Source organism: Penicillium cosmopolitanum (genome assembly GCF_028827165.1).
Source record: "Penicillium cosmopolitanum strain IBT 29677 chromosome Unknown utg000012l:1.0-3308103.0:1.0-3310761.0, whole genome shotgun sequence".
NCBI classification, from domain to species: Eukaryota; Fungi; Ascomycota; class Eurotiomycetes; order Eurotiales; family Aspergillaceae; genus Penicillium; species Penicillium cosmopolitanum.
The window spans coordinates 1,747,716-1,762,237 of NW_026622682.1; the positions used below are offsets into that span (position 1 = coordinate 1,747,716).

General features: G+C 48.1%; 5 protein-coding genes across 5 annotated transcripts; 1 reads left to right on the forward strand and 4 right to left on the reverse strand.

Annotated features, from left to right (window-relative positions):
* Window positions 1-242: 242 nt before the first annotated feature.
* N7509_013391 (putative MFS sugar transporter) lies at window positions 243-1,992 on the reverse strand (the record flags this gene model as incomplete). The annotated part of the gene is made up of 2 exons (XM_056638028.1): window positions 243-1,348; window positions 1,422-1,992. The coding sequence occupies 2 exons, from the start codon at window positions 1,990-1,992 to the stop codon at window positions 243-245; spliced, it is 1,677 nt and encodes a 558-aa protein (XP_056481535.1).
* A 2,931-nt stretch (window positions 1,993-4,923) lies between these two features.
* Window positions 4,924-5,253, reverse strand: N7509_013392 (uncharacterized protein; the record flags this gene model as incomplete). The annotated part of the gene is made up of 2 exons (XM_056638029.1): window positions 4,924-5,088; window positions 5,149-5,253. The coding sequence occupies 2 exons, from the start codon at window positions 5,251-5,253 to the stop codon at window positions 4,924-4,926; spliced, it is 270 nt and encodes an 89-aa protein (XP_056481536.1).
* Window positions 5,254-6,414: 1,161 nt separating this feature from the next.
* Window positions 6,415-7,176, forward strand: N7509_013393 (uncharacterized protein; the record flags this gene model as incomplete). Its single annotated transcript, XM_056638030.1, has 2 exons — window positions 6,415-6,555; window positions 7,051-7,176. The coding sequence occupies 2 exons, from the start codon at window positions 6,415-6,417 to the stop codon at window positions 7,174-7,176; spliced, it is 267 nt and encodes an 88-aa protein (XP_056481537.1).
* Window positions 7,177-7,792: 616 nt separating this feature from the next.
* On the reverse strand, window positions 7,793-8,485 carry N7509_013394 (regulator of G-protein signaling domain-containing protein; the record flags this gene model as incomplete). Its single annotated transcript, XM_056638031.1, has 1 exon — window positions 7,793-8,485. The coding sequence occupies one exon, from the start codon at window positions 8,483-8,485 to the stop codon at window positions 7,793-7,795; it is 693 nt and encodes a 230-aa protein (XP_056481538.1).
* A 1,657-nt stretch (window positions 8,486-10,142) lies between these two features.
* Window positions 10,143-13,993, reverse strand: N7509_013395 (aminophospholipid-translocating P4-type ATPase NEO1; the record flags this gene model as incomplete). Its single annotated transcript, XM_056638032.1, is given in 4 exon segments — window positions 10,143-12,115; window positions 12,168-13,171; window positions 13,189-13,688; window positions 13,700-13,993. 4 exon segments carry the CDS (start codon window positions 13,991-13,993, stop codon window positions 10,143-10,145), a joined length of 3,771 nt encoding a protein of 1,256 aa, XP_056481539.1.
* Window positions 13,994-14,522: the final 529 nt, after the last annotated feature.

Here is a 14,522-nt window from a genome sequence, read left to right on the forward strand (position 1 = left end):
ATAGCGATACTGAGTAGGAGTTAAGGGGATATAATTGGAGATTGTTTTTGATGATTTATTCAATTGATTGGGGTATATTGGTGTGCATCGTGAGCACATCGTCACTACATAAATCATCCACAGGGGAATAAATAGACCAAAATACTAGTAGTATCATGGTCAGACCACTTCATGAAAAAAAGAGAAAACGGAAGGAAATACAAAAGTCAAACTTGATATATTCAAGTTCTCCCACCACAGCTTTACTTCTTCTTGTAAGGCTCAGGAGAGAAGACCTTCTTGAAGCGGAAGTGCAACAGATCACGAATGACCTCGGAAGTCTGCTTCAGGTTCTGCTTCACAATAACCGAAGTAGGCTTGGAGAAGAGCTCATCAATCTCCTCGAGAGAAAGGTTCTTAGTCTCAGGCATGAAGATAATCTGGTAAAACCATCCAAGCAGGGCAATGCCACCGTAAAAGCCGAGAGTGAGACCAATCCGGGTCATGGACTCCATCATGCGAGTGAAGTTGTAGGTGACGATGAACGAGCACAGGAAGAGAGTCGCGTCGGCGGTGGTCATTCCGTAGTGACGGAGGTAAGTAGGGAAAACCTCGGACGGGATAACCCAGGTGAGACAGGCGTATGAACCGAAGAAACCCATATACAAGATGATACCAGTGAGATAGAGACCTTCGGCAAGCTTGGGGTGGGTGTTGTAGTCGATGGTGTATCCGGCACCGACTAGAACAAGACCAACAAAGAAACCCGGCAGCATGGCGTTGGCCCAGTAGCGACGACCAAATCGTTCCATGTAGAGCACGGCAGGGATACATCCGAATAGAAGCGAGCCACCACCGACAAGAGACATGAAGATGGCGGTCTTGTCGTCGAAGCCGATGTTTTTCATCAATGTCGACATGTAGTACATGACAGCGTTCACACCGGTCAGCTGGCCAAGGATAATCATGATATTGGCATACACAATGGCACGGCGGGCACGAGGCTTGGTGAAGAAGTCCATCCAGGGATACTTCTCGGTGGCAAGCTGCTCTTCACGCTCGGCGGTCACAGCCTGGCGCATACCGAGGAATTCATCCTTGGAGTCGTAGTCGCTGAAGCCGCGGATGCGCTTCCAGACAGAGTAGGCGGCGACGTCGCGACCCTTGTGCATTAAATAACGGGGACTTTCGGGGAGGAAGATCATTCCGACCAGCAGAATGGTAGAGAAGACCAGAGAGGAACCCAGAATGTAGCGCCAGTTACCGGTGACTGAGAAGAACATTGCAGCAATGGCGTATCCCAGGACCTCACCCAGGGCGATATTCAATTGATAGGCGGAGACAAGGTTACCACGAATGCGACTGGGGACTATCAGAAGTGAAAAAGTTAGTATATAAGACTCGAATGGATACGAAGAAAGATATCAGATATCAGAACTTACCACACTCAGCGACGTAGACAGGCACAGTACCACCTTCAAGACCAACACCGGCTCCGAGAATGAAACGACCGGCGAAGATCATACCGAAGTTCATCGCACCAGCCTCCAGGGCGGCACCAATGGTGTAGAGAATGCAAGAAACAATGATAGACATTTTACGGCCGAGATATTCGTTCGAAGGCGAAAGGATCAGGGCACCAGCGACGGCACCGAGGGGCATACCAGAGTTGACCAGACTGTTCAGCGAGTCATTCAGGTGTAGGTCCTTGGGTAGATCGATAGCACCGGAGATGAGAGACTGATCGAGACCGGAGAGCAGACCTCCCATAGAGGCAAAGGCGACGATGATGTAGGTAAAAAGGGCGGGGTTGTTCATTGTGACTTCGAAAAAGGGCTTGGGAAGTGACTGCAGCCGCTCTTCCAATTGTTGCAGCTCGGCATCCATAGCAGCTTCGGTCAATTCACGATCCTCCTTGGATTCCTTGAGGTCTTGAATATCGTCCACTTCGAAGGCGCCAACCTCCTTGTCCTCCCTGTGGGAGTCGGAGGGCATATCCTTGACTTCGGCCATGGTGTAGTCAATAGACTGCCTTTAGAGCAGAATGAGACTATTTCAAGAAGAGAAAGAGAAACGAGCCAGTCGTTCCAGTCTAATCCCTAACTATCAAGAGGGATGTAAATAGAGAAAAAGAATTGGAAAGAGGAAGATCAACGGAGGGGAAGGGGAAATGGAAGGGGAGACAGGAACTATTTGAAGCCGACCTCAAGTCACACTACACACTACGCAACACATTACAATGACGACCGGAAATACTCCGTACACTCTGACGCAAACCCAAGGGCCAGTACGAGACTAAGTGGAGAAGTACATATCGGGAGAAAAAGAAAAAAGAAAAGTCTAACAGGTTGGAGATCGCCTCCACGCATCATCCCACCTGGAGAGACGGGATGGGATGCCCCAGCAGCCTCTTCTTCTCCGTATGGAGACGGAGCTCTAGGTACGAGTAAACTCTGTCTCGCTCTCCGTGTGGAGAACGACCCAGTCGGCCAGCCGAGCCAACCACGGGAACGGTCGAAGCCGGGGATCGGGACTGGAGGCGAAAAAGGGGGGAGACACAGCGCAATGCAGGGCCTCAATAAATGTTCACCGGTGACCCAACAAGCCCTAGCTGCCCGGGAAAACGAGGGGAAATCTCTCCATCTGGAGAGATGGCCAGGGAGTAGACCAGAATGTGGAGGAGAACTACCGGCCCGGGGGATTCGATGGGTTATGGTCGGACAACTGGACGAATCGCAGGGCAGAAAAGCTTAGTATGGCCCTATTCCCAAGGGTGCAACGCACATCAAGTCTGTGCCCTAGTGGCGAAGAATGCTTGAACTCAAGCCACAAGACTCTATATTGTATATACACCCTCCTTAATCTTACTGCCATCCACGGGCACAGTCGGGATCGCAGTTCTGGAAAATTCCCGGCTTCCCGTGTTGATATTCAGTGAGACTCGGCCCTGAGTGGATCTTGGCGGTGCGGATGAAGACTTGGCCGAGTCCCCAGGCCGATGAAAGGGGATCCGCAAGCCGAAAAAAACACGGGCATCACATGGACTTCCTTTCGGACAGTCTCCGGGTTTGTGACTGAGTAGTATGGGGGATCCCGGGTCTTCTCCATTCGCTTACGCAGCGAAATCAAGAGTTGGGGTTCGTCTTCCCCATGGAGAGTCTCCAGTGCGGTGATCGGCGACACCTCGGCGAAATATGCACCAGTCAAGAGGCGATTTGAGGGCGTGGGATGGAAACCGATTCCCGATTATGGGATGTACCTGGACGAGTATCTGACTATGACGGGTCCCTGGACCATGTTTTTTCGGGTTCTTGTTTTCGCCCCAGCCACGGTGTCGGGTGAGAGGACCGTTGCGGGCTTTTCCCGCGACCCGAGATTGTTATTCGTCGGGTTGAGGTTTGATGTGGATTTCGATGAGAAACAACAAGGTTGGTGTCGATACTGGTTGGCCACTTATATTGATGGTGTTGAGATGGCAGTGGATGGAGGTGGGAAATTCCGGGAGAGATTGGAGATTGCATTACCATGTCATCCCACGCCCAATGTTGGTGGCCGTAGTCAGGTACGGTCCCTGTTTGGTCAAATGATTGTTTACCTTTTACAATTATTTGGGTCCGGACTACTGAATTCCCTTGATTCATCTCACTTGTACTGTGTTCTCCTCATACGTCAGAAATAAAGCGTATACCGCGGCATCCTAATTTTGCCCACTCCATTTAGGTTTCCCAAAACTGAATTCGGCTCTAGTAAAATTAAATTGTAAGTCCACGAGTTTCAATTTAGCGGGGTGCATTAGTGGCGGCTTGAATATGGTTTATCCAGGCGAGAGTCCCCGTTGTGGCTTCGTTCAGCTGCTATAAATACTCGTATAAATAGTGAGACTTGATCACGGGGTGCTGTCAGTGGTACTTCCATCACAGTATCCCTATTGACTGCCCAACTGTGTTTCCAACGTGGCGACCCACATATGTACGTTCGGCACATAATAAACTTCAGAGAGAAAGGTTCTATTGTGGGCTATAGAAGAGTATATGGAATCCGGAAAACTCTCGAAGACGGGCAACGATCGAGTCTTAATGAAACGCCCTTCACCAAGTGACATACCCAACTTCTGGGATAAATACTATATAAAAGTGATTGGGCATAGTTCAAGTCTCCTGCGCTTGAGTAGAACTTCGTGCTTTGGTTAGGATACATACGCCAAAAAGTGATTGGATATTACTTCATTTTAAGGGTCATCCGCATCATATGCGTTCCCGCGCACTAGGACTAGGTGGTCAGGGCACTATGTAGCTCAAACTCCAAATTATTTCTTTATCTTTACTGCGCGGACGAGTCAATGCCCTTTTCTCTTTAACCTAAGGCATAAATGTAGTAATCTTGTGGTGTTATCTATCGAATATTTTGGAACCAACCTCTTCTTTACTGTGGAATGGCGACCATCCTTCAAGACAGCTGGGCAATAATTTAGAGAATGTAGATTGAAGTTACGTAGAAAATTAAAAAAGATATGTCATAAAATCGTTCAATTGAACATCTGATCATAAAACCCCAGTCTCCTTAACAAGAACTGCAAATCCACGACCTGTGCAATACTGAATACATGATCCTCAGACACATTTTCCATTGCAGCTAGTCTTCAACAGTTTCAGCTTCCTTCATGAGTGCTTCAGACACGGATGCTTCGGTTATGGGTGTTTCGTTGGAAGGTACTTTGTCCACGGATGTTTCGTTCACGGCGGTGGTCTCAGCAGTCGTGGCAGTAGGAGCCGCACGTAGACGACGGCTAGATCGTCGCCGGCGTGCAGTTGCTCGTGCCCCCTCAAACTTTTTTTTCAAAAGCAGAGTCGACGAGCTTACTCATCTTCTCATACTCCCATGTAAGCTTCTGGAGATAATCACCTGCCATGGGCCTCAAGACCAGGGTAGTATTCAAGAGAGGTCCTAGTTGTTACTTGCAAGATAGGAATATGAACTATTGGTCGGGTTGAACAAGAGAGAATGGCGTTCTTTCTCGATATCGTCATCGACACTTTTGAGATCTCTGAGGACCGTACGGTATGCACCCTCGAGATCAGCGATGACTTGACGCCGGTGCGCAACCTCGTCCTACCCGGTAGACTCTCAGTCATTTGATTTAATTTGATCAAGTGAGTTTCGAAGTCTTACCGCTTTGCCAAACTGTTCAAGAACTGGGGACTTGTGATCCATGGTCGGAATACCAAAGGTGCATCCGGTCAGCATAGCAGGTAGATCGCGAGGATTACCGTCCATCGTGAAAATCGCAAAGTCGAATCTTGGAATGCTCAGATACGTATGTTCGAGATGTGAAGGACAAAAAAGGAAGAGGTGTGATAACAGTGGAGTGGAAGATGTCGAGGTTGATAAGGTTGATGAGGTTGAGGTTGAAGAAGCTAAGTGTACCTGCAGTGAATTAAGGTAAATAAGTATGAAAGTGAAAGAGTAAAAGTGGGTCCCAGATTTCAAGGTTGTTCAGGCAGGCACCAAACGCCCACTACTAGTCTGTTTTGGTAGTTATACCAATGCCTTGGATAGATTTAACTACTAGTAGTAGTGGTGAAGAAGCCCCGGGGCCCCCGGAGCTTAAACGCACCGCGCCTTATACGTGAGGGCCGAGCTAGCTGAGCAGCACACATAAAACTGTCTCTCTGTAGGTCTGTATAGGTCCACAGTATAAATTGAAGCTGCAGAGCCCTCTATAGGCTAACGCTCAATGTATTAAGGCATTAAATCACAATTATATATGCCTGTCGGGAGTCTAGAGCTCACTTATAGTTTCAAGGTGGGTCCCACTACTTACAACTTGCACTTGAACTTGAAACCTTGGAAATCTTGGAGGGCCAGCGATGTAAAAGCAAGTGCTTGATCTTATGTACCCAGATGTTATACTACGGTGCTATTATCGAGGCTCTTGCCTTCGACTTGAATTTACCTTCTCATAGGTACCTACCTAGGGTACTAAATTTGAAGTTGATAAGCTCATCTTGAGCATCTGTGATTGTTATATATAATACTAGTATGCAGTGGTAAGTAACACAAAAGTTTCCTTGTACTAGTAATGGACGAAAGCTACAACCACCTGTGGTGGAAAAAAACCTGTTACAAACTATTTCTCTTTGATCTCCAAGTAGATGTGTCCAATTATTTATAGTTTCAGTCTCAAAGCGGTATACCCAAGATCGAGAAAGTAATGACGTCATAGTCGAACACGAGAGCCGCATGACATGTTCCATTCAGATAAGTCAGACTAATAATAATACAAAAGCTATGTGAAACTTGTAAGTGATTATGTCCAAAGAGATCAGATTTCACTTTTGACTTGTGAAATGCTCAAACTTCTACAATGCGCAAAAAGTCCCTAGCTTCTACGAGGTGAAAATCGAACCAGATGGTCCTGGTTCCTTTCTCCTCAGCATGGACATTGGTCATGGAACACTCATCGCCATGTGGGTTACCTTTGGTGTTGCAAGTACTTTATTCTGGGCTCGCCTGTTGGTCCAAATAAACATTGTGAAGCGGCTTGGAAGAGACGATTACTTGATGCTGGCGGCTTGGGTGAGTATGGATATTCCAAGAGCACTAGTACAAGATTTGTTCTAACGACGTCGTGATACAGATTCTACACACTGTATGTTGTGCGCTTAATACAGTGAGCATTCGATGGGGCCTTGGCCAGCATTACGTTGACCTTGGTCTAACAAGCTTCGAAGCCGTTGTCAAATACCATTGGCTGGCATTTCCTTTCGCTACGCTCGCGCCAATGTTAGCGCGTATATCCTTTATTGCTCTTTTGCTTACATTACTTGCATTAATATCACAGCGGCGTCGGCAGTTCGGTCGGATTTTGATGTTATTGCAGATTGTCACTAATATACCCTTTATCATTCTCGCCTTTTGTCAGTGCCACCCAGTGAACAAGCTCTGGAGATTGACCATACCCGGAATGTGTTGGCCAACAAAAATATTCAAAGGGTATGCTTATTTTCAAGGAGGTATGTATATATTTTCAATTTCTTGTGTCTTTCACGAGTTCCATATGCTAATTTATAGATAGCGATCAATAGTTTCACCAATCTGTCGGGGACAATCTTGGCTGTGGATCTCACATATCCTCTTCATCTGGAACCTGCAACGAAAATTATGTTCATGTTGACGGCATGTTTGAGTATCTTGTGAGCAGGATCACATATCCTTTTTTGGAAGGTCACCAATTTCCCTAATTCTCAACCAGGGCTACCGTCGGAAGCATTATGAACACCATTTATGTCCAAGGCTTAGGGACACAAGATCAATCATGTATCATAATGTGCCCATAATGATTCCTTGGACCCAGCTGACCAGTTTTAGATACTCTCTGTTTCCAAGTTATTTGGTATACGTGAGTTACCCGGACCCGCTGCCCACAGCTGCCCAGGTATCATTTTGACTGAAAATAGGGTTGAAATCAACATTATTATCATCACGACTTCTATTCCTAAGATTAAGCCTTTGTTCGTCAAGACTCATCAGATTTGGCAGTCGAAATTTCATATTTCGAAATATGGATCGAACTTTGGTCTTCCACCGTGTTAATCAAATAATTGAGAAACCTGAAAATGGTGCAACTTGCATCACTCTCTTTACGCGTACCATATCTACATGAATAGCGGAGTCTCGTACGCTATAGGAATCTGTAGGAGTTGATAGAATAGTGGCAGCACCAGGGCTCACAAGTTTGTGACACTGGCAACAACGGCATAGCTTGAGGTATTTCATATATGCAATCTTTAAAAGGGCTTATCATGTCAGCCCATCAACTCCAAGGCGGCCAAGAAAAAGACTTTCCGATGGTCAGAAGAGATGGGCGCTTAGATTTAGCTTGTACAGGCTCAACCGACTGACCATCCGAGCTTTTGGATAAAGTTGAAAGGAAAGACCTGCTGCTTTCACCCGATGCCCTCGGCGCAGGTTCTTCGTAAATATATGTGGACGCGCTATTCAGGAATGCAACGAAAATTGAATCCTCTATCAGATCGCGAATGCTTCTCACGGCAAGGTCAAGAGTCTCGGGTAAGGGTGGTGTCGAGAATATTTTGTTTTGCAGAAGGTCATCACGTACCTTGACAGGTAGGTTGACCTCACGCTCTGCTCCGGGGAAAATATACGTCTCCAGTAGAATCTGGTAGAGGAGACTCAGATTTATATTTGTGGGGTGGCTGCCAGTGGTGGTCACGATTGAGTCCTTTGCTGGCTCAAGTAATGAGCGGAAATTTTCGCGATATCGCTTCGCTTCGAGGATAAATTCCAATGTTTCAAGGCAATGATTATGGGAGAGGTAGCTTGTGAATGCGCTAAGGGTGTACGGCGGAGGTGCAGTATTATTCAAGACTTCGTCGAGTGTCGGACGCCAAGCCACTCTGTAGGACTGAGATCGAAGGCTCTTTAACATAGTCGGCCTTTTTGGAACATCTATTGACGAGTCGTCGGAGTAGGAACTAGGAGCCATTTTGAGAGTTGTCAAAAAGAAGTTTATGGCTAGTTGGGATGCGTTAAGACGATTCCTTCAGGTAGTGTGAGCAGTAGGTCAGTTCGGTTTGTAAAATAAGTTTGTTCTAGGATTACGAGATTCGCAATAGTGGAATCTCAAATTTCTAAACGGTCTATCTGGGCGGTAACAAATGAAAGACCCCTCGTGATGTTCTAGGCCGCTCGAGGCTTAAAGCGAACCATGAGTGTATTGCCAGTTGTAACTGCCCAAAAGAGACAGATCAAGTGACCAGTACGTTTAAGGCATTCATAATATAGAATTTGGCACTCTCAGCTGGCTCACGACACATGTGGATTGAAGTTATCAGCGGCGGCCCTTGCAGGGAGCGATACATAACACCCCAGAAGTGGCTGTCACTTCCCCACCCTTCGATTCGATCATCTCACAAACCTTAATTACCATGAACCACCGGTACGAGTACACATTGGAATTTTCTGGAGTAGTTTTACCTGTCTCATGACGTATCAAGGTATGCATAATCAATCCGAAGTGGCCAACCCAAGTGGCCAAGCCAACGGCGCCCAATCTAGCCACCTCGAAACATGAGCTTTACTATATTGGGATGGTCATCAGAGGAAAGTGAGCCATGGTACTGATACCAGACGCTTACCGTTGTAGGAAGCTTGATATTCTGATAATAACTCCTCCTTGCAGCCCGTATATTGGAAAACAAATTAATCATCTCTGCTCTAATATCATTTGAGGACCAAAGATCCTAACAAATCAGTAGCACTGGCGAGAGCGGCCTAAATTTCTGACGTCTAGATCTATCCAACGTTATCTTAACTGCCCATGTCACCGGCTCACTAACTACCCCTAGGACGCCATGCCGTATCCGCCACGTTACGATCTCAGATCGTATGCAAGCTCGGGCGTGTCCCCCAAGTTGTCTTATCTTATTTTAGGACACCTTCACCGGTAATGTAAGACCACCTGTGGGCAAAATGGATTATAATATGGATAAATATCGAGTGGGTTTCATACTCTTTCCCCCTAGTAGGTAATGATGTGATTGTGCGGTCATGGTCCCGGGGCCCCACGGTACGCTGGATTCGCTCCAGGGCTTTGGTATCTAGACACCACGAGAACAGCCTGGTGAAGAATATTGCCCAGTACGAGCACACTAGGTAGTAGTTATTGTGCCACCCTTGGTGGCACACATGTCCAGGTTGTCTTCCGGTACATACTAGGGTTACCATGATCATGATATACCATTACTCGTAGTACTATCAGTGGTTGATGTGCATCAGTCGGGTCGGACCAAGCTACCTTGGTAAACTTCAAGTTCAAGCCCTTCCAAGTTAAGCTAAACTTCTTCCAAGTTGAACTTAGATACATACAGCGAAACCACAACTCCAAGTCTATTCTATATGAATGAAAATGTATTCAAGTATATCACCGCAATAACAGGCCAAAGAAAATGATTCACGCTTCCAACGCCTGATGCGCTTTGCAACAAAGATGATGCTCGGTGTGGATATACAGAGGACAACAGCCGGTTCGATTCGATCCGACCGAGTCAATGGGTGAGGGGGAGGTACGAGGAACAAAAATAATGCAAGTAAAAAAAATACAAAAAGCCAAAACCAAAACCAAAAGTCTAGAATCAAATCCTCTAACCGCGTACTTTCCGGTAGCTTGGAGGGCTCCAGGACTGTCTAATCAATTTGACAGCCCACACGGGAACCAATGAGACGGCTAGCACGGCGCAGACGCGCCACAACCAATCGACAGTGATCACATAGCGTAGGTTGAAGTAGTCACCCAGGAAAGGCACGCTGCCGATATATAGAAGCAGAGTACCGATTAGGCAGAAGATCATCACAGGGTGCCAGGTGGTGATTGCAATGGCGACCATGCCCAGCTCATTGAGAACGAGAGCCGTGAACGAGACACTGATCAAACGGGGGCCAGTGACGGTCTGGAGCAGAATTTGTGAAAGGCCTTGGATGACAGCGCCCTGGTAAATGGAGATCAAAACCCAGCTGAAGAATGAGCGGTAGCTCAAGCTCTTTCCCGTTTTCAGTTCCTTGTACAATTCTGGGTAGAGGTTGGCGAGTCGCTCGTCCACGTCGCGATCGAAGACTAGTGAGAAGACAGGTGCATTGGTATAGACAGTTGCGTAGCCGATCATGAGCCAGTTGATAAAGAGACCCTTGGGATCGAAGTGTCCAGCAATGCTGTACATGGTCTGGCAGACACTGATGATGAGACCACGGTGCATGATGAACTGCGCTAGTTTTGCAGATCGCTTGTATGAGTTGCGGCCATGCCAGACTAGGAGCTTGGTCAAGTGGTGGAATTGAGTGATGCTGAAATCAGCGGCTAGAGAGGCTTGTCGGCCCTCTTTACCCACTATACCGATTCCGACGTCAGCGGCCTGGATCATAGAGACGTCGTTACCGCCATCGCCGATACAGCAAACGCGTTTCTTGGTGTGTTGGCGGATCAAGGTGGCGATTTCTGCTTTCTGGGTGGGCGAGCAACGACAAGCCACCACGGCTGGCAGGAGAACGGCGACGGAGATGAAAGCAGTGCGGAAATGGCCGAGCATTAGATTGAGCGACTCGCCATCAATCAACAAGCAACAGTCAGTCTTGTTGCGGAGGAAATCTAGGGCTTCCTGGGCAACAGATTTATCCGTGACCTTTTGAACAGTATGGATGTATTGACCCCGTGAAACCAACTTTGCAGAGATCGCGACACAACGTGCTGTCTCAACCTTGTCTCCAGTCAACATCCAGATTTTCACACCGGCGTTGCGCATCAATTCTAGGGACGACTTGACATCTCGCTGAAGACGATCTTCGACACCCGTTACTCCAAGAAGCTCCAGGTCCCGTTCGAGATACTCGGTCACAACCTTAGCCACACCGATATCACGGCCCTGGAAAGACATGGAGGCCTGTTTATAATTGGCGGAGAATTCTTGGTATTGCGATAGAGAAAGTCGCTTGCGTCCAACGACGAGTGTTCGTAGACCCTCGCGAGCCATGTTAGCAGTTTCCTCGTCAAGCCAATCATTCGCTGCAACAATGGAGGTCATCACAGTATCCGCGCCCTTTTGATAAAACCAGATCTCGGGTTCGTTCTTGGTAGATGTTTCGAGGTCATTCTCATCTTGCTGGAACTCGACAATGATGCCCATTCGCTTGCTGTCCGATGTGAAAGGGAAGACATCGAGAATTCGGACACGAACAACAACCTGCTTGGAGTCTGTGGATTCGAGAACAATGCTTTGACGATCCCGGTAAGCCACCTTCAGCCCAACCTCTTCCGTGTAGCGAACGATGGCGATCTCATCCGGTGATGATGCTTGATAAGTTGTGACTTTACGCCCATCCTCAACCTCCGTTGTTGGCGTCACGTTATGGCAGACGGCAAGAGCCAAGATGATGTCGCGAACTCGGGAGCCGATTTCTCTCCTGGTACGGGGTGCCGCTCCTTGGCCAGCTTGAGTACCAAAAATAGTTGATGGTGTCGTCAAGGTGTTGCCTGCAAAACCTTGACGAATAAATGATCCGACTTCGTCCATTGCTTCGTTAGCATACGAGACGGTGCCAACATGAATCTTCTTCAGTTCCATTTCTATAGTCACGTTAGATTTAATCCGTGAGATAAATGTGTCTGAAGAGCTTACCGTTTTGGGTCAAAGTCCCAGTCTTGTCTGAGAGTAAGTATTCGATTCTTCCAAGATCCTCAGGGATAGTGCTGGTCCGCACGACGGTACCCGGGATATCCTTGTCTCGCTCGATGAATCGACCATACACAGACTTGGCCATATCCAAGTTGACTCGCAGACTCATTGGGATGATAGTTGAAAAGAGAATCAGATAGATCATGATTGCCACGTACCACACCTTATCGTTCGTTGGTTCAAACCCTTCCAGAGCGACCAGCACTACGGATAGAGTGAGCGTCAGCACGCATAGAATTTTGGTGAGGTTGTTGATCTCATATTCCAACAAGCCCACTTTCGAACGAGATGGTGAAGTGGAAAGAGCGGCTCGGGTTTGAGAGCCGGTGTAGATGATCGCGGCATATGTAATGGTGTTGGAGGCGAGGACAGTATTGGCCCAGGCGGTATTATCGATATTCAGAGGTGCAGAGTTGGAGTTATCGGTCTCGCCATTCGGAGTTCGTCCACCCTGAGGCTGCGAAGTCGAGGCCTTGTTATAATGCGCATCGTAAAAGCCCGTGGGAGGGCCCAGTTCAATCGTACCGACAAACTCGTTGACGCGCTGATCTGGAGGACTTGCGGTAATCTTGAGTCGGGTAAATTCGCTGAAAGAGAGTGATTGGGATAGGACAGAGGGTAAGCGGAGTTTCCAATCAGTTTCACCATCTAGTTGGTCGGTTCGAATGAAGGTATCGCTGGTGGAAGAAGCATTTGCTGCATTTGACGAATCGGCATTGGCCGAAGCATCGGCGACGGGCTCGGATGATCCCTGGCCCGATTCAAGTAGATCAGTCGATACTTCGGGGGCGTCTTCATCGAATGAGCTTGGGCGTTCCGTATTCGAATCATTCGAGAGGCTTTGAAGGATCACAACATCGGCGGGAAGACGTTGGTTCTTTCGGACTTTGAGAACATCTCCGACTTTCAAGTCGCGAGATTTCTTGGTCACTTCCAACACATTCGCTCTGTCCAAAGACAGAACGGTAAATTCTTCAGAATTGGCCTCCGCATCCCGCCGCGCCGGCCTATGTCATCGAGAGCTTCTTTACCCAGAGATATAGATACCACAAATGCCAGAGGAGCGATGTATGAAGACATGTACCCAATACGGAGCACTGGAATGATCTGTGACAATGCGACGAGGAGGAAATAGATGTTGAAAAAGAAGGAGAATTCGTTGTAGAGTGTCCGAGGAAGGAAGCTCCAGGGGGTATATTTGGCATTCGAAATGACGTTGGGCGGGTATTTGGTTGATTGGTACTGCCCGACAAGCACATCACGAGGCGGTTTGATTGTATCGTCATTGCCAGATCTGCGGAAGCGATTCGAGGCAGCTTGGAGGAAACTCGGGCCACGGAGACTGGGAAGGCGTAAACGGTTACCCTTTCGGACGGGCTCATCATCGTTAAATGGGCGGGTCGAACCACGGCGGTCAAGTAGAGGAGCATCGTCGTCGGTCATATTCCTGGAGCTACCATGTGACTGGCGCATACCCTCCTCGTCCGATCTTCCTGTAACAGCGCATCCGTATCCTCATCTGGCTCCCTGTGACCAGAGGGACTCCGCTTCCACCGACTTCCGACGCCAACGCGTAAATTCCGCAAAGCAATCCCTGGGCCATAGTTCCTTGTTCGACTCGTATAGTCTCGGGATACTCGCGACGATTGTTGTGGCGTGGCACTGGGATCTAGCTCCTCGAGGTCCAGGTCGTCGTCATCGGAACCTGAGTAGTCGCCGGGATGATCGGACTGTTGTAGCGGGTGTATGTATTCGTGTGAGGAGTTCATGATTGATGATACCCAAGGGGGCGTATCCACACTAGATCATGAACTAGAAGACAACAGTGTGGTGATCAGTAGATGTACTCGCAGGATCATCTCAGATAGTGGGTGGAGTTGTTGTTTCAAAGTGCCGCGTCGGCCATAGTGCTGAGGAAACGAGTGTGGAAACGGGTGGAGTAGGCGGCTAGTATGTGTTAGAGAGGGAAGAATGCAACGGCGGTCACGATATCTCCTAATGTTGCAGCCTGGGCTTGTTCAATATGAGGAGGTCAAGCAAGAAGAGAAAAAAAAGGTGAAGGTGAAATGGTAGCGTGGATGATCGCCCGTGACTTGCTCGTGACTGTCCGTGACTGCCTGCGCTGCCCCGTGCAATGCGTATGCGTGGCCTGACCGCCTTCCCCTTTTGGATTTATGGTTAAGGTGTCTTTTCGGACACGGAAGAATAGTTTCTCCGGGCCAATCCAAACGGGGCAAGCGCAACGCAGCGGCGAACGGAGCAAAGCACAGCAAAGCAGGTCGGGGCGAAGTGTTTCCT